This window comes from Urocitellus parryii, chromosome 7, assembly GCF_045843805.1.
Source record: "Urocitellus parryii isolate mUroPar1 chromosome 7, mUroPar1.hap1, whole genome shotgun sequence".
NCBI lineage: Eukaryota > Metazoa > Chordata > Mammalia > Rodentia > Sciuridae > Urocitellus > Urocitellus parryii.
The window spans coordinates 159,929,637-159,956,878 of NC_135537.1; the positions used below are offsets into that span (position 1 = coordinate 159,929,637).

The 27,242-nt window shown below is 37.7% G+C and overlaps 1 protein-coding gene across 1 annotated transcript in view; it reads left to right on the forward strand.

Annotated features, from left to right (window-relative positions):
- Nucleotides 1-1,980: 1,980 nt before the first annotated feature.
- The window catches only part of Skap1 (src kinase associated phosphoprotein 1), a 281,957-nt gene continuing 256,695 nt past the window's right edge, over nt 1,981-27,242 (forward strand). The window contains exon 1 of the mRNA XM_077801083.1: nt 1,981-2,036. Coding sequence (XP_077657209.1) covers nt 1,991-2,036 — 46 coding nt within the window. The 5' untranslated portion in view covers nt 1,981-1,990. The remainder of the gene's footprint in view (nt 2,037-27,242) is intronic.

The window sequence follows — 27,242 nt, forward strand, 5'->3', positions numbered from 1 at the left end:
CAGATTCCCGGAAACTTATGGCTGCTCTGACCCTTCAGCTCAATTTGTTGCAACTTGTAGGAGGGTCATGAAATCCCAAAACCAAGGCATCATTCTTTTTCAGATGGCAGGATGTGATCAAAGTCACTGCTCCCATTAAAAGGTGAAACCCTCGACCTTGGGGCTGTATCTCTGGAGAGGGAATCTATTCCAAGAGGCAGGTGCTTCTACCGTGCATCCTCCGGACAGTTTCTTCTTTCCGCTCTCTCCCCATCTTCCAGGTTCAGCCTGTCATTATTTCCACAGAGGCTGTTGTAAAAATTAAAAATTACTTCACACATTTCTCTTGTGTCCCCTTTTACTGCTTCCAATTCTTCCTACATATTCTGTAGGTCAAGTTGGAGAACAGAAACACCTTGATGGTGGGGGGGTGGGGGGGTGGGGGTGGTAGAGGTGAAGAGATCCCATGTTAGGTCTCTCTAGCTTACAAATCGTCAATGACTCCCCATATCCATTCAGTTTAAAAAACCCCATTCAGACATCCAAGTTCCTTCATTTATTTATTTTGGTCCTGGGATTGAACACAGGGGTGCTCTACAACTGAACTGCATCCCCAGTCCTCCTTTTTAATTTCTTTTAAAATTCTGAGACAGGCTCTTGCCTGAAATCTGTGATGATCCTGCCTCAGTTTCCCTCCTGTCTCAGCCTTCCAAGTAGCTGGGATTACAGGTGGGTGCCACTACATGGGGCCCAAGTCTCTTTATAATAGATTAAGTTAATCTTGACAACTGTAATTTCTCTACACCATTCAGTAAAGAAGGTCTACTCACTGTTCCTCTACAGGAGAGTACTTTTCCGCCTTTGTTTACTTTGGTCCTTCCACCTGGAAAGTCCTCCCAACTCTTCAAAGTCTTGGTGTGGTGTTCAGAGCCCATCTCAAATGCTACCCAAACTGTAAGCACACACACGGAGAGACTGCCACCTCCATCTTTTCCATGTAGTTATTTGTTTTCTTTTATCACTCATGTCACTCTTTTGGTCTATGGTACTTTCTTTTTAAATAACTATTTTGAGATAATTGTAGCTTCACAGACAATGGTAAGAAGTAACCCTGAGGAATCCTGTGTACCTGTACCCAAGTTCCCACAGTGATAGTATCTTCAGTATCTACCACAGCAGGGACATGGACTTTGACTGCATTTTGAGAGGGAAAGGGCACCTCTCTGTGATCTTGTCCTTCACTTTCTCCCTTGTTCGGCTCTCAGAGGGAAAGGGCTCTGTTTCCTCTCCCTCAGTGGCTCCTCAGGTTGCCCCTTCCTTTCCTCAATGCCTTTCAGCTTCAGGGAGAAAAGGACACTCGGGCTGTGTCCATTGCTGCCTTGCCGCTCCTATTCTCCCAACAGCTGGTGTCCTGTATTATTTTGGGGGACTTCGGATCATTCCCTTTAAACATCGTGGTTTCCTTGAGACAGAGAACGTCCTGCGCTCTTTTCTGGGCATGACCACAGAGAACCGGATCGGCAACGGAGGGGCGCTATGCTTGGTGGGATGAATCTCATTCTTGGATCCTCCTTCCCCATTTCAGGCACTACGGTGGCCTTTTAAACCTGCCACCTGGAGACCAACTGCTCAATACTTAGGTTGGCGTTTCCAAGAGTCACGGCTCCTTGGAGTCAAAGTCTTCTATTTTGGCGGGGACCGGGAGCGGCACACCTTTGGCCCTAAATGGTGCGGAGCTCCGGGAGCCCGGGTCTTCCCATCTAGGGTTCCCGGTGTGAGCGCCACGTGCACCCGCGCCCTGGCCCCCGCGCCCCCGGCCCGCTGCGCGCGCCACTTCCTGAGCGCGCCCGGCCCGCGGCCCCGCCCTGCGGCTGGGCCCCGCGGCAGCTGCAGCTGCCGCAGAAGTACAGGTGCCTCAGAGCGCAGCCCGCCGCCCTCCAGCCGGCGCTGTCCGAGCAGGCCCCACGCCCCTCTCCCGCCTCCCTCAGCGGTCTCCTTCCCGCCCCGCCAAATGCAGGCCGCCGCCCTCCCTGAGGAGATCCGTTGGCTCCTGGAAGGTAACGCCCTGGCCCAGCCCCAGGTCCCCTAATTGACCCCTCTGGAGGTCCTTCCAGTGATGGGCTGAAGACAGGGAAGGAGACACCAGTGCCTCCCAGTGCCAGGCTTTCTTATCAACTCCATCACCTTCTAGAACCTTCTTAACACCCCCCCCCCAAGTCTGTTTTCCATTGGCCCACTTCTGGGGAGCCCTGTCGCTCCCTTGAGTTCCACACTTTCTTTTTCCTCAGGAGGTCTCCACCCCTCCACTCGGCCTCCCAGGCCTCTAAGCTCCTGAAGGCCAGGTTCCTGGTCTCCCCTGTCACCTTGCCTGGTTTTCACCTTATCCCGTTCTCCTCAGGACTCCCCCAACATTTGTAGGGTTTGGCCCTCCTCCTTCCTTCCCAGCCCTTACCTCATTGCTTGTCACAGAACTGCACCTTCTTGCATGGAGGTCCCTGAGGCTTTCAAGGGGGCTGTGAAGGGCTCATTCGTCCTGTGGACCAAGCCTGGTGTTACGTGGGTGTTTGTCAGTGCAAAACCTAGGGCTTCCCTTTGCCAGCCTGCCACTTATAGGGGTGTCATTGTCCTACCCAAGACAGACTCATACTCAGTGTTACATTCCTTTCTTTTCTAGAAGTGTCTGTGATGGGGTTACCTTCAGCTATAATGTCTAAGCAGTCCTTTAAAGAGTTAAAGGCATACTCTAAGCACATACTTCTAATACTCCAAAGAGATGCACCCCGATGGGCAGTATCATCTGTTTGGTTCACACAATGAAAGTAATTTTTTTCTTGCTATCCTGTAACTGACCTTTTAGGGAGGACAGAGGCCTGGAATCTGCAATTGCATAAGGGTCCCAGGAGGAAACTGTTCAGAATTAAGCCTTTTGGCATCTCAGTGATACACTTGACACATATTTAACAGATGGCCTGCTTTGGGCAGGTCATACTTTTGGCAAACTGTACTTTTTTTTTTTTTTCAGTTTCTCTCAATTTAATTGGTTTTATATCTCCATTATCTTGTTATCTTAGTATAAATGCCTCCTAATCAAATATTTGGCAAGTCCTTTTGGTTTCTGTTTGAAGCACTGTTTCTATTCTGGATTGCTTCTCTGTAAGAGCTGTCAACTAGGTATTTCTTTTGACTGGAGGTTTCTAACATCCATTTTGCTTGTAACTGGGGTAAATTCTAAACTTCAGGAGTAGAAAACTATTTGTAGGGTAAAATAACATCATCTGGGTATCTGAGAAGAAGAAATCCAGCTGTTCCCTCTGCTGTTAGTTCAGTATTAGACTTGTAAAGGAAGGCTGTAATTGTTTTTGGGTTTCAGGAGAGAAGGAACGGTGGCAAGAAGTTCAATTCTGCCCTTGCATTTTAAAGATATAAAGTGATCCTTTTTATTGGTATCTGTCATTCAGTGAGAAGAAACCTATTTTACAAGCTTGTTAAATAATACTTCAGGGGCTGGGGTTGTGGCTCAGCGGTAGAGTGCTCGCCTGGCATGTGCAAGGCCCTGAGTTCGATCCTCAGCACCACATTAAAAATAAATAAAATAAAGGCATGAAAAATACTTGCAGCTTTGGTAGAAAATTTCTTTATGTTTTCAGAGGCTTGCAATGATAGCCACTCCTTCAACATTTTTGATGTGAAGTTCCTTATTGTTCAAAACTGACACTTTGGTAAACAACTCATTTCTGCACCTGCCACCTTCCTTTAGTTTAGATTATTTTCTTGTTAGCTGACTATTTTTAATTGAAGTCTTCAGATCTCCTTCTAAAGCAGAACCTTTGTTTGCTGACAAGTAGAGCAGGGTATGAATGGAGATTAATTGCATGTCACATACTTCTGTATCAAACTTGCTGTGTCTTAACAATCTCTGTTGGTGCTCAGGTATTTAGATTATATGGAGGAGCCTGGGATTAAATTTTAAGGAACTTCATTGGTTCATGTATTTCTTTAAGACTGTTTTTTTTAAGCTCTCAATTATAGTCTTGAATCTGAAGAAGAGCAAAATATACAATGAGATTCAATCAATGATTCTGTTGAAAAATGTTAGAAGAACATGTTTTTGAAAGGTTTGTGTAATAATAGCAACATATTGGTTACAGGGTTTTTTTTTTTTGTTTGTGTGTGTGTGTTTTTGTGGGACACAGTCTGTGGTGCAGGCCAGCAGAATTATTCATTATGTTACAAATAATTTGTGGATATTAGAAACACCAAATGGTCATTAATTTGATATCTATTGTTGTTTACTTATTTCCCCCACCATACACATTTTAAGGTTAACTATTGATGATTAGAAAATATGTAGGTCTTGATTGTTATATAGTCACTCAGTGGCTGGGAGTCACAGGATGTGAGAGCTGCAGCTCTGCTGCGGGCACATGGCTGTGGGGGTGGAGTTTCCGCAATGAATTACTACTTTCATAAACCAAGGCATAAACATTTGCACAATGATTTAACACTGGCCATCATAGCCATAACTTAAGCATTTATTTATTTATAACTACACAAGCATAAATGACAGGGGCGTTTTTTGACATAATGTGTGTGCTTTTAAAAATAAAATATGTAAATCCCTGTAAAAGGTTTACACCGGAATTTTGTATAATTAAGAAGGGAACAAAAATTCTGAAGGTCTAACATTAATTTTGTTTAAAATTTTTTTAACATGTGACAATGTCTCATTTGACCTAGAAACCACACTTCTAGGAATTCTCTTACTGAAATTAGATGATACAAAGTATATGCTCAAGGGTCTATCCCAAGTGTCCATGAGTTGGGAAAGGCAGGGTGATGGTTGAATGAATTATGAGACATGCATCTTTTGGAATACTTTACAGCCATTAAAAATAATGCAATGGATTGATTTACCTATTTGTTTATAGATAATGTCCATGGCATGTTTTAAAGACTAAAAAGCAAGACACATGTAGTATATATAGTATTCCATTTTTTGTTTGAAAACAAAAGGCAAAAACCAAAGAAGTTGGGTGTGATAGTGCAGGCCTAAAATCCCAGCAGCTCTAGGGTTTGAGACAGAAGGATTGCAAATTCAAGGCCAGCCTCAGTAACTTAGTGAGACTCTCAGTAATTTAGTAAGACCTTATCTCAAAATAAAAAATAAAAAGGACTGGGGATGTAGCTCATTTGTACAGTGCTCCTGGGTTCCATCCCAGTACCAAACAAAGTTTCTATATTTAAATTAGAAAAAAAGGGGCTGGGGTTGTAGCTCAGTAGTAGAGCACTTGCCTAGCACATGTGAGGCACTGGGTTCGATCTTCAGCACCACATAATAAATAAATAAATAAATGTTTAAAAATATTAGGAAAAAACCCCGAAGTCCCATATAGTATGCTTGTATATGCCTAGGAAGAAGTATCTATCTATCTATCTATCTATGTGTATATATAGATAGATATATACATACACACACATGTATACATATGTATACGTCTATATATATGTATATATGCATGTATATGTGTACATACACACACATATATCTCAAGCTGTTAACATTGTTTTCTTTAGGAGGAGAGTGAGAGTTTTGGGGGTGGGTTTTTATTAATTTTTATTTCTTACATATTCATGTTGTTTGAATTGTGACAATGACAATGTATTAATTTTGTAATCCATGGCAAAAGCAACCAGTAAGGTATTTAGCCAGTAAGGTAATTTTAAAAAAAGAAACAAACAAAAAACACCTAGGAATTCAGAGATGTGAGAATGCTAAAAATGATTAGCCACTTTGCGATTGTGTCTTTCTGTTTAACCCTGGGAATTCTCTCTTGGATTTTTGGCAAATTTCAAAGCAGTGAGCACTTCTAGAGCAACTCAGGAAACAGCATCTTCAGATAGACTTTGTCAAGCTCTCATATAGAAATAGGAACCAGTCCCATATCAGCAAACAAGCACCTTATAGATAAGCAAAATAAAAGACATCTTCTGCTTTATTGAAAGAGGAGGAAATATTGAGGTCTGTTTTCAAATAATCAGGCTACAGATGTAGAAGTTATCTTTTTGTTTTTGTTTTGTGATAGCCACCCTGCAAACAAAAACAGTGGAACACTGCCAACTTGCTAATCTTTGTTCCATGGATATAAACATAATCTGTTTCTTCTTCCTGGTCTTTCTAGTCCTATGTTTTGAAGTCAGAAGCAAAGAAGTAAAGTATGAAGGAAGTGGAATAGATATTCCTGCTGACTTTACCTTGATAACTGATAGATCCCAACTGCCTACCTAATACCTACATCCTACTTGAAATATGGATTTGAGTCAAAATAATATCAATAACTTGGCTGCATATAGTAGCAAGTGCTGCGCTAACACTGATTCTGATATGCCTATGGTTACTTATTTTTAAACTTCCTTGGAAAGAAGCAGTCATTAATCATTTTCTTCCAGATTGTTCTCCAGATTTACACTGGTCGACACAGTCAACCATAAAATCCTTTTCAATATAATAAAACTCCAACTACGAGGAACCTGCAGGAGTGAGTCACTCTGGGGTGCTAAGATTCTCTTTAAGCACCTTAACTTTTTCATGGAAATATTTGTGACTAATTCTCTAAAATGCATTAGGAACTTTTCTTACTTCTTCAACCAACCAGTCTATTTTTTTAAATATTTTTTTTTAAATTTTTGGCAGACACAACATCTTTATTTGTATGTGGTGCTGAGGATCAAACCCAGCGCCTCGTGCATGCCGGGTGAGCGGGCTACCGCTTAAGCCACATCCCCAGCCCCCCAACCAGTCTATTATTAAAATGGACTTTGTCTGAACACTTTTTAATTCAGAGTAGTTTGTTTTCTCAGATTTTAGAGAGAAGTGTGGAGTTGTTCAGGAATGCTGTCCAGTTGACTCTGGACAGCTTTGTGACTATGTCTGCTTTATTTATTTATTTTCTTAGTGCTGGGGATTGAAGACAGGGCCTCCTGGATACTATACATGTGCTCTACCACAGAGATGTATCCCAACATGTTTTATGTTTTTGTTTTTTGTCCTTTATTCCCTGCTGTTAGGTGGAGACCTATCACTTTCCCCTGTTATCTTATCTGCAACCCCAGTGTTTCTGCAACCTCAGATAACCAAGTTTGTTGGAAGTAAGTTATGTGTAAAAGAAGGTATAAATGGCATTCTTGATGGACAAAGTACCCAAACCTTCAGGGCTGGGCTTTGTGACATGCATTTTGGACATTTCATCTTTTTTGCTTAATTTTTAATACTGAGTTATCTTCCAGATATTTGAGATTATTGGTTGGTTGAATTCTGAAAGTCGAGATGTGCCTATAGTTTTCTTCTTTTTTAATGTTAATTTTTCTTTATAAAAGAGGTAATGTTCATTATAGAAAATCTAGAAAACACAACAGTACATACAGTCACCCATAGTTAGCAATTTCTAAATTTCCATGCATTTCTTTCAATTTTTATTATGTACATACTTTAAAACTTGGGACTTAGATGTTGTTGTTGTTGTTTTGCATTGAGCTGGGGATTGAACCCAGGGTGCTCTACCACTAAGCTACATTCCCATCCCTTATTTGTTTATTTAGTTGTAGATGGACACAATACCTTTATTTTGTTTATTTTTATGTGGTGCCGGGATTGAACCCAGTGGTCCCCATCCCTTAATTTTTATTTGGAGACGAGGTCTGCTAAATTACTCCAGCTGGCCTTGAATTTTCGGTCCTCCTGCTTCAGCTTCCCATGTGTTGCTGGGATTTCACAACCATGCCTGGCAAAAATTGGGACATACAGTGTGTATAGCTTTATATACTGATTTTTCCACTCACAATTTTTCACTATTATGACTTGAGCATTTTCTTAGGTCATTGCTATGGATAGTCTGGTATTAGAAGGTGGGGCCTTTGAGAGGTAATGAACTCTCATGAATAGGATGAGTGGCTTTATAAAAGAGCCCCCAAGAACTGCCCCGTACCTTCCACCATCAGAGAACTCAGCCAGAAATGCCACCTGTGGATCTATAAGTAGGCCTTTACCAGACGTCAAATCTGCAAGCACCTTGAGCTTTGGACTTCCCACTCTCTAAAATTATGAAAAATAAATTTGCTTATAAACTACCCTGTTTGTAGTGTTATAGCATCCTGAATGGACTAAACAATCATTAAATGCGCCCCCCCACCTTTGAGTGATTTAGAAGTCAAATTCTATTTTTATTCCAATGGTAGTTTTACCCTTAATGGCTTAAAAAATAATTGAACAATTAATAATGAAGCACCATCTTTTTCTTTCTCTGAATGTAAAATGTAAACTTTCTGATATGAGATTTTAGACACAGAGAATTATTAGTGTTTTATTATGCATATTATATTGCAAGAATATTTTTGATGTTTGCACATTCACATATTTTAAAACCATAGTTATAATAATATTTTCCTTTCTAACTTGTTAATTGCTTACTTTTTGTACTGCGGCCTTTTCATTCTTGAACTCTTTATTTTGTTTCAAATGTTTAGACTGTGCTGTATAATATAAGAGCCACTAGTTCATATGGCTATTTAGATTTAAATAAACCAAAGTGAAATAAAACACAAAAATTTAATCCCTCAGTTGTACTATTACATTTTAAGCTGCTCACTAGCTACATTTTCAGCTACAACACAGTGATTACTGTATTGGACAGCATATGAAGTTCTGGTAATAATTATCTGGAAAATAATGCTGAGTAAATTTCTCAGGAAGGGATAATTTTTTTTTTAAGGGATGCTTAACCACCGAGTCCCATCCCCAGTCCTTTTTATTCTTTTATTTTCAGACAGGGTCCTGCTAAATTGCTGAGGTTCCCACTAAGTTGCTGAGGCTGGCCTCCATATTTGTGATTTTCCTGCCTCTGACTCCAGGAGTCACTGGGATTACATGTGTGCCCTACCATGCCCAGCTTCAGAAAGAGTACTTTGCTAATATACTTTCTAAGCCTCTGTGTGTCTGAGAATGTATCTTGCTTGTTTCACATAAACTTATCTGTGAACATGAAATTCTAGGGTCACACTTTCTCTTCCTTTTCTTTTTTTCCCCAACTTGACCTCTAGAAGTTGTCCCACTAACTTCTCATCTTCAGTTTTGTGGAGAAGTCTCATGACAGCCTGATATATTTCTTTGACAATCCATTTTTCTCATCCCTTTTCCAGTCATTTATGGGATATTTTTCTTTGTTCTCAAAAATGCCCCTAGATTTGGGCTGGGGATGTGGCTCAAGTAGTAGCGCGCTTGCCTGGCATGTGCAGGGTGCTGGGTTCTATCCTCAGCACCACATAAAAATAAAATAAAGATGTTGTGTTCACCAAAAACTAAAAAATAAGTATTAAAAAATTCTCTCTCTCTCTCTCTCAAAAAAAAAAAAAAAAGTTCCTAGATTAGTCAGGCACAGTGGCGCCCACCTAGGGAGGATCTCGAGTTCAAAGCCAGCCTCAGAAATGGTGACCCGCTAAGCAACTCAGTGAGACCCTGTCTCTAAATAAAATACAAAACAGGGCTGGGGATGTGGCTCAGTGTCGAGCACCCCTGAGTTCAATCCCTGGTGCCCCCCTGACCCAAAAAAAGTCCCTAGATTATTCCAAAATCTTAGATTCAAATAATTTTGCCTGTATATAACAGTTGCACTAGTTATATTTTCAGCTGCTCACTCACTAGCTACATTTTCAACTACAACACAGTGATTACTGTATTGGACAGCATATGAAGTTCTGGTAATAATTATCTGGAAAATAATAACTGTACCCTCTTAATCTGTGGACTCAGGTCTTCCTTTGACTTGGGGAGGTTTTCTTCTATTATTATGCTTCCCCTTCATCTGGGGTTTATATCATACCTATGTCAGACCCCTGATCTGCTCATTGTGGTTTTACATTCACTATTTCTTTTTTTTAAAGTTTACATGTATTTTTTCCTCATCATTTTTTGTGTCCTTTTCATTATACCTATAAACTTTGGTTCATACGTGTAATAACTTTTTGAATGTTGTTGAGAAATTTTCTTCACATTTTGTTATTTAATAGTAAATCGGCTACAGGCAGAGACATTTTCTCTAGTTCTTCAAGTGGCTGTGTGTGTGTGTGTGTGTGTGTGTGTGTGTGAGTGTGTGTGTGTGTAGTGAACCCAGGGCCTTGCACATGCTAGACCAGTGCTCTACCACGGAGCTACATCTCCAGGTCTTCTTTTTGAATTTTCTTGTTTTCTAATGGTCCTATGTATTTTCTCTGTGTGCAATTTGCCTTCATTCAAATCCTGACTGCCATTTTCTTACTGCCTGTTTGATCTTGGTTTTCAGTTTCTTCATCTATTAAAAGGGGACTAATATTAGTACCCGTCTCATAAAATTCATATGAAAAATAAAGCAATGAATATTTGAAAAGGACTTAGAACAATATTTGGCACATATTAAATACCATATAAGTGTATGATAAATAAAAATTTAAAATGTCTTTAAATCTGGAAGTCCTCTTGATGCCTGCCACTGGTAACCTTGACACGGCGTTTTCTTACATTGTTGGTCCATCCTTGCATTTGTACATTAGGGGAGAGTTGTAAAGACTCTTTTAAGGTCTCCTCCATTTATTTCCTTTAGAGTCTAGTGATCATTTCTATGAGAAACTTTATGGAGGAAGGAAAGACAAAGATAGCTTCATTGCTTTTGTTGTTACCTTGCCTGCAATTAACTGAATTTCCTTTGCTCTTAAAGAGTCCCAAACATATACTTTTTCTATTCTAATATTTCAATTGAAATTGTTTTGTAATAGAATTCTTCTTTGAGGTGGCACTTGAAATTCTTCTTAGTCTGTTCTTATAGGACTGAGCATATGTCAGGAGAGAGATGTGCTTCTTTTCTTCTTATAGAACACTTGGTTTTCTGTATGTGTGTAAGAATATTATTTTTGCATTAATTATAAATTGGAAAAAAGTAAAAGTTAATTCTTCGCCCTTCTCTTTTGTTTTCTAAAATTTAAAAGAAAAATGGTGGAAATATTTGAAGTTTATCCTGGGTACAACTGAGATGTTAGGTGGGCTGTCCAGGCCTTTTGATCTCTAGATGAGATCTTCCTGTGGAAGCCCATAGTTTTTCTCAAGATCCAGGTAATTCTCAAGGAGCACGCTTCTTAAGGTCACCTTTCCTTCCAGCTCCCGGCTTCTATGTATGCTCTCTGTCTTGGGTTGGGTAGGACTAAACCAGTGGCTGCCAAATGGGGTGATTTTACTCCTCCAGCAAATTTTGGCAACATCTGGAGATGATTTGGTTGTTAACACTGGGGAGGGTTCTACTGGCATCTAGTGGGTAGAGGCTAAGGATGCTTCTAAATCTCCCACAATAGAGAGGACAGGTCCTATTCCCCAGCAAAAAATTACTCAGTCCAAATTGTCAATCATGCTGAGATTGAGAAACCCTGGCCTACCTATATCATCTTCCTCAGTTTTTACAAAAAACTACTCAACATGAAGTCTCCGAGTATAGAAGACATCATGAAGACTTAGAAGGCATGGAGAGAGGGAGGAGGGATTTTATATTGCAGTTGTGCAAATGATTTCAAATTGAGCATTAGGCATTCCTGTTCCTAAGCACCCTCAACTACCCCCATTATCGGAGTGTATCCTCAGGCTCCACCGGCTCTAGTTCCTAGGCTTATGCTTTCTCCTTGCCACTTTCCCCTTTATCCTCTGTAGAGCATAACACTCCTTGACACAAGAAAAAGCAGTTTAGTTAACTGTTTAGTCATTTAGATTTTCACCAATACCCACACACAGCAAAACAAGTTATTTTCTCAAACAATGACAATTCTTTCCCCAAGAGAAATTTCAAAGCAAGCTATTAAGATAACATTTTTACTTGATTTCATAAATGTAATACCTAAACAATTTTTAATCATTTTAAATATAGGAAAAATAAGATAAATTTCAAGTTTTACCATCACCCGAGAATCTTAACATATTGACATAGCTATTGTAGATCTAATTTTTTCACCTTATAAACCATTACACCCTACAGAAATCCTATAATTTCTGCTACATTTATTCATATTTATTTCCCCTGTGTTTCCAAGTTCATTGCTTGCTTTTCTGGCTTGTCAGTGGTACATTATAGGTTAGGTGATTATAACAGATGGCTTCTCAGGTTTGGAGTCTTTGAGTTCCACCATTTAATTTTATTATCCAGTTTTTATGTGAGAGAGAGGACAGGAAGAGAGTGGTCTTAACATCCAGAGAGAAAGTCTCATTGGAGACAAATGGCTTTGTGTAATTTATGCATTACCAAAATTCTCATCTGGGGTCTCCTCCTTACATTGTTGACATTATGATGTTAATGTGTTATGGGAAAATAAAATTTTTCTTCACACAATAGGAGCTTTACTAAAATTTATCCAGTAGCACATATTTATACTTACTTAAACCAACACTGTAGTAGGGCTGGAATTAAGGGACTGTATATTATCAATCAAATATGATAAGTATGCTGGGGTACTTAAATAATTATAGAAAATATTTAACTACATTTTATTTTATTGCTTTACATTAAAATTTTTTAAAATTAATTTTGATGCTGAGGATTGAATGTAATGCCTTGCATATGCCAGGCAAGCACTCTACCACCTAACTACATCCTCTGCCTCCTAACTGCATTTTAATAAACCTCTTTAAAATCATACCCTCTTTAAAATAATTTTTCCTTCCTGATAATTTTTTGTGTTATTCATTGCCTGCCTTCCTTCTTTCCTCCCTCCCCCTTTCATTTTTCTTCTTTCCTTCTCAGTACTTTATCAATTTATGATTTACATACATAAAATGCACTCATCTTAAATGTGACAACTGGGGGGGCTTTAATGTACCTGTGTGTCTGTGTGACCACCACCCAGATGGAGATATAAATGTTTCCATTGTTCTAGAAAGTTTTCTTTACTGTCAGAACTTCTCCCTGGAGCTCATCGTTATTCTGACTGCTGTCATAATAGATTAGTTTTGCAGTTATGGAACTTCGTACAATCGATATGGACTCTTGGTCTCTCTTCAACAGAATGTTTCTGAGATTTATTCATGTGTGTATGGGTTTATACTTTTTTGCAAAGTAGTATCCCACTGTGTGAATATTCCACAGTTTATTTACCTGTTCTGATGATGGTCATTGAGTTGTTTTCAGGTTTTGGTTGTTATGAATATAGCTGCTATGAGCATTCTTATATACCTCATGTTGTGAACATAAACACTAATTTCTCTTGGATAAATATCTAGGAGTGGAATTACTGGGTTATAGGGCAAGTGTGTGGTAAGCCCTAAATAATTTTCCAAAGTGTACCTATTTTACACCCCCACTAAGTGGTATCTGAGTGTTCCAGTTGCTCCATATCTTTACCAACATTTGGTATTATAGTCTTTTTACAAAAATAACTCAGGTATACTTTTATTGTGCCATATTTATATAACAGCAATATATAGAGCATTTTTTAACATAGCTGTTTTAGAGACTTCTCCATGTGAATCAATCTATCTACTTCCAATCTCCTCTGCATGTGTGTGTGTGTATGTGTGTGTGTACGTGTATGTGTGTGTGTACATATTCAAGCACAGCGCAGTATTTCTCAACGTGCTTAGCTATTCTTCTATTAATAGATGTTTATATTGTTTCCAAATTTTCTCATTTCCACAGTGCTGTAGAGAACATCTCCATCAGTGTATCTTTGTGTACACATGCAAATATTTCTAGATTTCTAGACTTTCAAATGAAGGTTGCTGAAGTTCTAATGCTGGATTTCTAAGCTGGCTGCTAGTTAAAACTTCATCTCAGAACTCTCTCTGTTTTGTTTCTGTGTTTTGTTTTCTCTGTGTTGTGAGTACATAGGTATTTTCATTATTTCCTCTACAGGAGTTGGAAGGAGAATTAAAAATATAAACACCACATGGTTCTTGGGTCACGGGGCACAAACAGTCAGCAGGTAGAAACCAACCACAGCCAGAACATGCTGACACTCCATTGTATGCTGACAACTTCCTGCAAGTTAAAACAAAGCTGGTGTGTATGATTTTAGCCTTGACAACTTTGTTTTATCTCAACAAAAGGCCAAAATATATGCCTAAAGAATGACAATCAGTTTTCAAATCAAAAATTTAATGTAAACTTTTAAAACAAATTCTAACTAAAGTGAAAGTCGTTATCCCCTACTATAGTACATTTTATTTAATGGACAAGACAAGGTTTCTATGAATGCTTCCATTAAGGAGGCAGAAAAATTAAACACTAAGGTTTTAGAGGTTGGATTTTAGTGGGATAGGTAAGAGTGGCTGCAGAAATCTTAATGGTCTGATAACTTCAGGGAACCTCTGACAAGAAAACAGAAACTATATAGTTTTTGTTTCCACCAGAAGCTGCCAGTGAGATTGATAAAAGTTGAATTATTAATTAGCCTGTTCTCTGTAAAAGAGCAATATGTAACTTAAAGGGGTAGTTGTGACAATTAAACATATAGAACACCAGTCACCCTGGAATGAAAATTTCTACTATTTTCAAGGTGAAGATTGTTTTGGTTTGCAGGTGTGGTTTGCTCAGCATGGTAAGATGGGAAGGCATGCCAGTTACTAGGAAGGATCTTGCTGTCAGCAGTTCACTAGTGAAAGTCCTGAGGATGATGCAAACAGATCCTGTCACCACGCCCAGCATCCTCAGCACAGAGGACCCTGGTTGGCCGCGAGAGCCTATCCTCCCCTTGGTCTTCTCCCAACAAATCTTTCTTAGGCCTCCTCTTCCTTTAGTGTCCCATTTCCATCCTGGAGGGTTATTGTCTGTATCTAAGGCTTTAACTACTTCAAGTGAAACATCTACAACATGAATTAAACATTTTCCTTTTAATTAGAAGAAAATTTTAGCTATCACTGAAAATTTAAGAGAAGATGAGGCTGAAATAGCATTCTACTCCTATTATTATTATTCAATGGTACTGGGTATTGAACCCAGGGGTGCTTAACCACTGAGTCACATCCTCAGCCTTTTTATTTTTAGTATTTATTTTTTAGTTAAAGGTGGACACAATACCTTTATTTTATTCATTTATATGTGGTGCTGAGGATCGAACCCAGGGCCTCACATATGCTAAGTGAGCGCTCTACTGCTGAGCCACAACCCTAGCCCTCCTCAGTCCTTGTTTATATCTTACTTAGAAATAGGGTCTTACTGAGTTGCTTAGGGCCTCACTAAGTTGCTGAGGCTGCCTTTGAACTTGAGATTCTCCTGCCTCAGCCTCCCAAGCCATTAGGATTACAGGCCTATGCCACTGTACCTGGTTCCTAATATTATTTTTAAATAAATAAATAGATTCTTTTTCCAGTGTTCATTTAAGTATTTTCTAATGGAAACAATGTTTTAATATTTTGTTATTATTATTATTATTATTATTATTGATATGGAGTTTCATTGTGTTTCCCAGGTTGACCTTGTACTCCTGGGCTCAAGTGATCCTTCTGCCTCAGTTTCCAGAGGAGCTGGTACTAATAATGTATGCAATCATGTATGGCTTTTTTAGAAACAATATTTTTTAGGCTGTGTTTTTTAGGCAGATTCCAAGACTAGTCCTATTCTTTTCCGTTTTCTTTTTTGTGGTGCTGGGGATCAAACCCAGGGCTTTGCACATGTCAGGCAAACACTCTACCACCGAGCTACACCCCTAGCCCTCTTCTTTTAAAAAACTACTTTTTGAGTGTTATAGCTGGAGGAGAGGATGACTACACCTGTAACATTTTGATGGGGCCTGATCTGCCAACTTGGGCCTCCAAAACTCTGCCTCAGCCTAGGTGTCTCCCTCTTCTCCCATGTGCTTCCTTCTTCCTAGTCAGAGGCACACTCTTCATCTCTCTCCTCCTAACTCCAGGTTCTCAGGGTGGGACTTGTGACTGGGGAATGATCCCAATGGGCAGTGCTGGGAAGGGGTGAGGAGCTACAGAAAACCAGGTTGAGGTTCTGAGGATTAGGGAAGAGATCATTTAAGGCAACAGATGGGAGGATGGTCCTGGGGGGAGATGAGAACCGATGGAGGGAGCCCAAAGGAAGGGAGGACAGAATTGCCACTCCTCTTGTCCCTCTCCTCTTTTCCTCTTCTGCCCTGTCACCTCCAATTCCATCCTCCTCTTGAGAGTGTGGCTACCAATGGGCAAGGAGGTGCTGTGATAAGAAGAGAAGGTCTAGGGGATTGGGTGAGGAATGATGGCATCAGTCAGCAGAGGGTTGTGGAAGTGGAATGAAAATCAAATCAGCAGCAATGAGAGAGAACGCACATTTCTGTGGTCTTGCCCAGCCAGAAGAATCATTCACACTTAAGTAATATTCACAAGTACTTGGAGACTTCTTTTTATGAAAGACAGGACCTGAGCTACTGCCCAGCATTATTAAACTCTGTAAAATCCATTCTGTGGGTCATTTTAACCTGTTAGCACCCATAGACAAAAATCTCACATATTTTCTTGGGTGTATTGCCAAATAAAGGCAGAAATTTGTGCTATTCTTCTCAGAAATGTGAGTTCTGCTTTAGTAGTTCGAATATTTTCACAAAAATATCCCCTGTAGGAACACTTTGATTGGTGTTTGGTTGGTGGAATTGTTTTCAACAGCATTTGGCCATTCATCTTGCCTCCAAATAAAAGGTTGATTGAAGCAAACTTTGGAGTTTTAGAAACATATATCAACAAATATCATTTGTAACTGTTAGGGAACATTGATATATATATATATATTTTTTTTTCTTTCAGTGAATTAGGAGCATTACTTAGAAAACAAAAAGAGGCCAAATTGATCTTTGAGTAGTTTTAAAAAAAAGGTCATTTTTCTGCAGATAGACAAAAATAGTAGCCTTGTGAATGGACAAGGTGTCCATGAAACCTAGAGATTTTGGTGCATCCTGCCAGGTCAGAAAACTTTTTAGCTGGCCTTCAAATCCTTTTAGATGGCAGTTCTTTGCAGGAATATTTTGATCGTATCATACCTCCAGAGTTGCACATGCTCTCTGTTCTCTTGTCCTTCCGTCTTCCTGTCCAACTCTGACTTGTTTGCACAGAGGTCTCTAAGCTGCCTGGAAGCTGAAGGAGTTTTTGCTTTAGGGCAGCTGTGAATTATAATGGGAAGACACATCCTTGTCAGAGCTGTGTTTCTTTTGAATATGGGATTCAAAATGATCATATATTACCTTTAGTACAAAATACTATATATTGCCACAAGCTTGCCTTCTAGATTAACCTTTCACCTTGTTCTTGACCTTTGTGTTCTGCTTTCCAAGTGAAAGTTTTTTTCATTCTCTCTAACTCAACTGTGATTGCTCATCTCTAGACCTTTGCACATGATGTTCTTTGTGCCTGGGCCATTTTTTTTTTCATCCTACCTACTCTCCACCCCAATCTGACTCCAACAATGCACATACTTGGCCTGCTAATTTGGAGGTTTCAAATGAAAGATCAATTCTCTGATAGGTCTCCCCTGACCTACCTTCTCTGCTAGACTAGGTGCTTCTATCACAAGCCTATACACTAATCATTTCCCATTTTTAATATTTCATATCACAATTTAATCTAATTTTCTATTTAAGCTACATTTTTTGCTAGATTGTAAACTTTTAGGATAGAAATTAGATCTATCTTGGTCACTCTTTCGGTGCTTAGCATATAAAAAGTACTCAATAAATATTTGTTGAAGAATAAATGCACTTAGATAATGTGGCATTGTTTATGGCATGGTGTTTTGTTTGTTTGTTTGTTTTGGGGGTACCAGGGATTGAACTCAGGGGCACTCAACCACTGAGCCACATCCCCAGCCCTCTTTTGTATTTTATTTAGAGACAGGGTCTCACTGAGTCGCTTAGTGCCTCTCCGGTGCTGAGGCTGGCTTTGAACTTCTGATCCTTGGGTCTCAGCCTCTAGAGCTGCTGAGATTATAGGCATTGCCACTGCACCCAATTATAGCATGTTTTTGATGTTGTCTTTTTTCTTTGGGACAAGGTCATTTGTACCACGTGATCTTGCTCCCTCCCTAGTTGAAGGTAACTGAGCAGACCACATAAGCACTAGTCCTCCAGGGAGCGAGTGCTTTGATGTCAGAAGGGCCTTGGGTGGTTTTTGCAGTTAAGTGGTGCTTTTCATGCTGGGTGTTGCAATTGCAGGGAGCCCAAGGCATCCTGATGTGTCAGGATGTGATATTTATGTTAGAGGAGTTCTTGTTGGTAAAATGTTGATCACTTAATGGAAAAACCCATCAGATAGAATGTTGACCATGGAGGAGATATATCGAGGGACCTTTTAAAATCTCTTCCCTTTTCATTGGTGAGCAGTGTATTCCAAGCAGGCTTCCTCAGGCACTTTTGGGTTAAAATCACTGTGAGACGCATCATCTTCTAAATTGGAGAGAAAATATATTGAGATGTAATTTTCTTTTCCTTACTGTCTTTATCAAGTTTTGGTATCCAGGTATGCTGGCTTCATAAAAGTGTGTATAATACTAGAGATACAGTCCCTCATATGGCCCTTCCTTTTGACTTGTTTATGTTTTCTTGATTATATGCTTCTTTATCTAGTAAGCTCATGGACATATTTTTAGAGCAGATTTTTAAAAATCTGATAAGACACATGAAAGAAATTATCTTTTTGTCCTTTTATTTTCCTGAGTATACCTTGCAGTGAAAGAACAAGTACTAAAATTTTTTAAACACATGAACTCATGAAGCATTTTGAAAGGAAGGTTTTTTTTTAAAAAAAATTAATTTGAAGTGAAACCTAAAAGGTAAAGTCATAATTAAAATATCAATTTGTCCTTAGTGACATCATTGGAGAGTAGTTATATCCTATTAATTCCTTTTAAACAAATTTACAGACATTCTACTTATGAGAACTTAGGATGTTTGTTAATTATATCTCAGTAAAACTGGTTTGAGGGAAGAATTTAGTAGAGATTGTTAAGTTCAAAATAATTATGTGTGTGTGTGTGTGTGTGTATGTGTATCATCTATAGGAATAGTGTGCCAGTGTGTATGTGTATATAAATATATATTCTACACATGCACACACATTTACATACTATACACACACACATACACATACTTGGGAGGCTGAGGAAGGGGATCTCAAGTTTGAGGACAGCCTCAGCAACTTATAGAGAACTTGTCTCAAAATTGAAAGTAAAAAGGACTGGGGATATAGCTCAGTGGTAAATTGTCTCTGTGCTCAATCCCCAGCACCAAAACAATACAAAACAAAAAAACAACAATGTCAAAAAAAGGAAAGAACAATTTCAGTAATTCCAGATTTACAGAAAAAATTTAGCAGATAGTATAGAATCTCCCTATTCCTCCCTTATTATTAACATTTTACCTTAGTAGGACACTTTTGTTATAATTAATGAACCAATACTGACACTAAAATCCAGGGTTGATTCAGTTTTCCCGCTTTTGGCTATTGTCCTTTTTCTGCTCCTGGATTCTAGCCAGGATACTTCATTTAATTTAGTCTCTTTGGGCTCCTTTTGGCTATGACCATTTCCCAGACTTTCCTTGTTTTTGATGACCTTGACATTTTTGAGGAGTACTGATCAGGCGTATTGTAGAATGCTTCTCTATTAGAGTTTGTCTAGTGTTTTTCTCATGATTTGACCAGAGTTGTGGGGAGGAAGATCACAGAGAAAATGTGCCATTTTTATCACATCATTCAAGGATGCACACTATCAACATGATTTATGACTTGATGTTGACCTTGAACACCTGGCTGAGGTAGTGTCTGTCAGGATTCTCCACTGTGAAGTTACTCTTTACTCTCCCGTGCCATACCATACTCCTTGGAAGGAAGTCACTGTGTGCAGCCTACACTTAAGGAGTGGAAGTAATGCTTCCCCCACTCATTTATTTACATAAATGATTTGGAATTCTTCTGCACTGGAGATGTGCCTCCTGTCTTCTGTTTGTTAATTTATCCCATTATGTATTTATATCAGTATGAACTCATGGATACTTATTTTATGCTTCAGGTTATCATCCAATATTTATTTTCTTGCTCAAATTGTTTCAGCTTTGACTATTGGGAGCTCTTTCAGTTGGAAACTGTGCCCCATTTGGCATGTCCCATAAGTGTGTGTACATGTGTGTATTCAGCATTTCTTTACTTTTTGGATTATAAGATACTCTTGTATATTTCTCACACCTGTCCCTAGGTCAGCAATATCCCAGGGAGCATTTGTTTTTTGCATTGAAGATGAAATCAAGATGGGGTTGAAGAGTATCACTCTGTAGAATAACACATGCTTAGCATACATGAGACACTGGATTCAATCCTCAACACACACACACACACAAATAAAGAATTCAAGATGTAGGGGCTAGGTGTGCTTCATGGGAAGTCACTTCTTTTAGGCCCTCTCACAAAGAAATATATTTGTGCATAGTAACCCAATCTATATTAACATATCTATAAACCTTTCTGTATTTAACTGCCTGTATCTCTACAAAGTTATACATGAATTCTTGCTAATGTCTTCAACTCAAATTCATTACCACAAGTTCTAGATTCTTCTCCTTGCTTTTCTTTCTGCTTGATCCCTTTCTTTCCACTCCAGTGGTGAGAAATCTGGCACCTGCCATTCATCATCAATTTACTCAATCCTTCTATCAGAATAAACATGTAATATTTGTAGGAATTGTTAATCCCACACCCATGGCAGACAACATAATTGACTAGAGTTCAGTATTTATGTGCAGTTTTTTGTGCCTTTAGTTTCATGAACTCTATTCATTTGCAGAGCTGTGTAGCATCTTTCCCCAACCCCTTCAGTGAGGTTACTTCATACATTGTAATACATTTAGGTTATGTTGCTACAGTCTTCATCTACCAACTTGGATTTTTCAAATTTGCAGACGTTAAGGACTCAATTTTTGTGTTGCAAAGTTCTATAGATTTTGACAACTGCATAATATCATGTGTCCTCCAGTACAATATCATAAACTATAGTTTCACTGCCCTAAAAATCCCTGTGCTTCATCTGTTCATCCCTCCTTTGTTCTTGTGAACTCTTGCCAGCCACTGATCTTTTAACTGTCTCTCTGTAGTGCTGCCTTGTCCAGGATGTCATGTCATAGGAATCACACAGTGTGTAGCATTTTCAGACTGACTTTTTGACTTAGCCACATGCATTTACATTCCCTCCATGTATTGTGTGTGTGTGTGTGTGTCAATAGATCACTTCTTTAGAATACTGAATCATATTCCATTTTGAATGTGTCATAATTTGAGTATCCAGTCACTTCTTAAGGGACATCTTGGTTGCTTCAGCTTTTGGCAATGATGAATAAAGCTGCTGTAAACATTCATGTACAGGTTCTTGTATGGACACAAATTTTTCTGCTCAATTGTGAAAAATACTTAGGAGCATAACTGCTGGATCTTATGGTAAAATTACATTTAGATTTGTAAGAAACTGCCAAATTGTCTTCTGAAGTGTCTGTCCCACTTTGTAGTTCCATCAACAATGAATGAGAGGTCTTATAGCTCTGTATTTTCATCAGCCCTTGGTATTGTCAGTGTTTTTGGAATTAACTATTATAATGGATATGTTATAATATCTCATTGTTGTTTTAATTTGCAATTCCCTAATGGCATAATGAACACCCTTTCATCTGCAATACAAATATACAAATTTCATTTGTATATCTTCTTTTGTGAGGTGTCTGTTGCCCACTTTTTAATTAGGTTGTTTATTTTCTTATTGATTTTAAGCCTTCTTTCTATGTTTTGGATTAAAAACTTGTATCAGGTATGTGTTTTGCATATTTTATCCCACTCTCTTCACAAATTTTTTCATAGAGCAGAAATTTTCCAATTTAATGAAACTACCTTATCATCATCATCATCATCATCATCATGCTTTTTTGGTGTGGCTTCTAAAAACTCATTACCAAACTCAAGGTCATTTGGTTTTCCTCCTGTATTTTTTTTTCTAAGGTTTTGTAGTTTTCTGTTTTACACTTAGGTCTTGTACACTTTGAATTAATTTTTTGTAAAAAGTATAAGAGCTAGGTCTAGGTTCTTAAATATTATTATTATTTTGTTGTTGATGGTATTATTACTATTTATGTATGAACATCCAGTTGTTTCAGAACAAACTGTTGAACAAGAGTAGCCTCTCTCCACTGAATTGCCTTTGCTCCATTGTCAGAGATCACTTGGCTGTGTTTGTGTGGCTCTATTTCTGGGCTCTCTGCTCTGTGTCATTGATGTATGTGTCTGTTCTTAAAACAGTTCCACTCTATCTTGATCTCTGTAGCCTGAGAGTTAAGTCTTAAAGTCAAGTGATGTCAGAACTCCAACTTTCTTCTTCCTCTTCCTCCTTTTTCTTCAATAAAAATATGCTGTGTGATTTTTTTTAACTCTTTAATGTTTCTTCATGGATATTATTTTAAGTGGCTATGTAGGGTTTTATTATATGAATCTGTAAAAAACCAGTAACCAGTATTAGAAGGGAAAACTTGAGAATAGATATCCTAGTTTCATAAATGAAAAATTAAAAGGTCCTGTTAGCATAGAATAAAAATTGAAGGAGGGGTGGGATTGCAAATTATTTTAATTTTCTTTCTTATATTAATTTCTTTGTTTTCCAAATATTCTACAATGAGTAGCTATCTTTTTTTTTTTTAAATTAGAGGGAAGCAAAAACTTGTTTGTGTTTGTTTTCTAGAGTCTAAGAAATATATTCTCTTCCTTTTCCCCCTCTCAATCTATTTAAATACTCTAACGGTTGCATAGTATTCAAATATGAATGTACTATAATTTAGTTACCAATAATTATATCGCCATATCAATATGTGGAGAAAAGCAGTACAGAAAGACATTAGAAGTTCAGACTTGGAGTTCATATGCTGGAACACTTGCTAGTTGTATAAACTGGGGGAAAAGAAAGTTTTTGTTTCATCTGTCAAGTTTATTAGCAAAGAGATGTCAATAATATTTATTCTTTTTAATTCTGTGAGACTTTTTTCATAATATCTCTTCTTTATTCCTGATATTGGAAATTTGTGGGGTTTTTTCTTTGGTAATTCTTGTTAGGAGTTTATCAAATTTATTCCTCTTTAAAAATAACCACTGGCCACATTTGCTCATGCCTGTAATCCCAGATATTTGGGAAGCTGAGACAGGAGAATCACAAGATTGAGGACAGCCTTAGCAAAATAACGAGGCCGTAAGCAACTTAGTGAGACCCTGTCTCAAAATAAAACATAAAAAGGACAGAGGATGTGGTTCAGTGGTTAAGTGCACCTGACTTCAACCCTCAGTACCAAAACAAAACAAAAACCAAATATGATGTTTCCTTTATTTGATTTTTACTTTTATTACTTTATTTTTCTTACTAGAAACTTAATTTGTTCTTCTTTTTCTAGTTTCTTAAACTGCAAACTTAGACTGTCAGGCTTTAAACATTTCTTATCTAAATATTTTAAGCTTTACATTTCCCTCAAGCATTGATTTGGTTGCAACCTATGAATTTTGATGTATTCTATAAAAACTCATTTTGAAATATTTTCTTCAGGTTCAGAGAAAAATATTTCTTCCTTGATGTACATTTTTTTCAAATTGTTAAGGCCTTTTATATATCTTACTGTTATTTGATTCAAAAAATATAGTGTATTCTATGATTTTTTTTTACATTTATTAAGACTTAATATGGCTGGGGGTATTAAGCTTAGTGGTAGAGCATTTTGCTAGCATGAGCAAAGAAATTGAATGGGTTCAATTCCCGGCCTTGCAAAAAAAAAACCAAACCAAAACAAAACAAAACCAACCAACCAACCAACCAAACAAACAAAACCCCCAGACTTTTGATACGGCTTAGAATATGGTATCTCTGGTTCAATATTCTACATGCGGTTGGGTATGTCCTATGCAAGTTGATTAGATTTAAAAAAAAAGTTGATAGCATTTTGGGGTCCTTACTTGAAATTTAATTTGTCCTTCTTTTTCTTATTTAATGAGAATAAAATCATTGAATTTTATTCTCAGAGATTATGATAAGAAAGTTCCCAACTATGGTTGTGTATATGTCTTTGTCTCTTTCTGGAGTTTGCTTCAAGTATTTTGAAGCTCAGAACCTCTTTACATCTCTGGTAATACTCCTCCTCCCACTTTTTTTTTTTTTTGGTACCAAGGATGGAACCCAGAGACTCTTTACCACTGAGTTGTATTTTCAGTCCGTTTTTAAAAATTAATTTTGAGAAAGGATCTTGCTAAATTGCTGAGGCTGGCCCTGAATTTCAAATCCTCCTGTTGCTTGGGATTAGGTATGTACCACTGTGCTCAGCAATACTTCCTTTCTTCTTCTATTTTGGTATTGGGATTGAACTCAGGCATGCTTAACCACTGAACCACATCCCCAGACTCGTTTTTATATTTACTTGAGATAGGGTCACACTGAGTTGGTTAGGGCCTCTCTAATCTGCTGAGGTTCGCTTTGAACTTGCAATCTCTTGCCTCAGCCTCCCAAGCTGCTGGGATTACAGGCATGCATGACATTGCGCGTACCCTTTCTTGAAGTCTACTTTGACATTAATGTAGCCATTCAATGTTCCTTGTTCTTACTGTTGCATACTGTATTGTCTTCCATTCTTTTACTTTTAGCCTTTGCCTTTATATTTAAAGTATGTCTCTTATGGACAGCATGTGATTGAGTCTTGAGTTTTTATTCAGACATTCTCTGCTATTAATTGGACTATGTAGTTTATTTACATCTCTATTGTTATGGATAGATTTAGGGTCTACTATTTTACTATTTGTTCTCCTGTTGTCATATCTTTATGACTTTTGTAATCCATTTTAATATTGTTTTTTAAAATCATACCTCTTTATTTTTTTTATTTACTTTTATGTGGTGTTGAGGATCAAACCCAGTGCCTTAAACGTGGGAGGCAAGTGCTTTACCATTGAGCCACATCTCAGCCACCTGTCTATTGTTTTTTTGAAGAATTTAAGAGCTTTAATGTTTACAGATTGACCCATGTACTTGGCATGCTTGTCCTCCTGTAGACACTTCCTTCCACTGTCAGTTCCTTCAGCTAGGTGGCTTCTTTTTGTGAAGGTTTCCAGGCCCCCACCCCCAAAACAACAACAAAAAACCCACCAAAACAAACAAAAACCACCCAACAACAACAAAACAAAAACATTTTTTTAATCTGAAAAATGTCTTTATTATGTCCATATTTTGATGACTGTTGTCATTGGATATAGACTTTGGAGTTGACAAGTGTGGGTTTTGTTTTTTTCTCTTTCCTTTCAATATTTTCAATGTCATTCCAATGTCTTTTGGCCTTTGATTTTTTGGGGGGTGGTACTGGGAATTGAACTCAGGGGCACTCGATCACTGAGCCATATCCCCAGCCCTATTTTGTATTTTATTTAGAGACAGGGTCTCACTGAGTTGCTTAGCACCTGCTTTTGCTGAGGCTGGCTTTGAACTTGAGATCTTCCTGCCTCAGACTCTGAGCTGCTGGGACTACAGGTGTGCGCCATGGTGCCCAACTGCCTTCAATATTTTTGATGAAAACTCAACTCTCATTCTTGTCATTGTTCTCCTGTATGTAATGGGTTTTTTCCTCTGGCTGCTTTGATTTTTTTTTCTCTTTATCTTTGACTTTCAGTATTTTGACTGTAATATGCCTGTGTTCGTTTTCTTTACATTTTTCTATTTGAATTTCACTGTGATGTATACATATTTTTTTGTTGGTACTGGGATTGAACCCAGGGTGTTAACCTGCACCTAGAAATTTATGTATTTTTCAGTAACTGCTTCATTGAGATTTTCAGATTTATTTGAATGACATTTTATTTTGTTCACATTGTACTTTCCATTTGAAAATAGCCTTTTAACAGGGTAAAATAATACCCACCCTCGAAAAACTTAAATTGTACATAAAAGAACAGAAAAGAAAAAATTTTAGAAAAACTTGAGATCATCTTCATAAAATATTTCATTGTCTTATTAAAAATTCTATTTGTTGCGGTTCCCCTTTATTTTACCTACTTTTTGAATATTTGTGCTTTCCTTTCCTTTTTTTTTTCTTGATTACATCTGCTAATGGTCTATTAATTTGTTGGATTTCCCCACAACCACTGAAAAATCCCTGCTCTTAATTCTTGGTTAGCTTTTAGACATTTTTTCCTCTATTTTTAAGGTTAGTGGCTTTTAAATGAAACCCCTTTAAAAAAATAAAATCATATGAAATGCCCACATTGAAAATAGATAAAAGCGGAGCCCTTGTGATTAAAGCAAAGAGGAGTGAAGGGCAGCAGGGGAGTTTCCAGCCCTCCTCCCTTGCCCACCCTCAGCTTCCTTATCAGAGGCTTATGACTCCAGAGAGCGCTGTTAGAAAACTGCTGTTCTGAGTCATTAATTTCTGCTTTTATCTTTATTGTTTCCTTCCTCCTATTTTCTATAGGCTTATTTTATTGCTCTTTTCTGATTTCTTGAGTTTGGTGCTAAATGCAGTTATTTTCATTCTTTCTTATTTAACACTGAAAGTATTTAAGCCTATGAATTGATCACTGTACAATGCTGGTTATGTCTTATAATTTTTATACAGGCTATTTTTTCCTTTCATGGTAATTATAATTTTTTAGTTTTTCTTTGACCTAAATATATATGTACGAGTTGATGTTGTCTGTGTCTAAAATATGGAGGGATTTGTCTATTCCTTAATAAGTAAAAGTTCTGGTTTTATTTCATTATGGTCATAAAATAAAATCTTACTAATTTTTGAGTAAGGAACTTCTTAAAAGAAATTATTGAGGTCTCTTTGTGATCCTGTGTTTCATCAACCTTTATAAATTTTCCATGGCAGTTTGTAAAGTCTGTATTTTGATTTTAGGTTACAAAGTCTGGTTTACCACTACTGTCTTCTTTATATTTATTTGAATACTGTATATCTGCACTGTCGAATATAGTAGCTGCTCTTTACGTGGGACTATGAGCTTGAAATTCGATTAGTCTGAACTGAGATGTGTTGTAAGAGTAAAATGTACAATGACTTGAAAATTTAATACAAAAAAATCAAACTATCCCAATAACTTATAAACTGATTGCATATTAAAATGACCATATTTGGGACCTATGGGATTAAATAAAGAAATAAATACCATTAAAATTGATTTTATCTCTTTTTAGATATTTAAAAATTTTTAATTTTTAATGAAAATTTACATGTATAGCTTGCATTGTTTT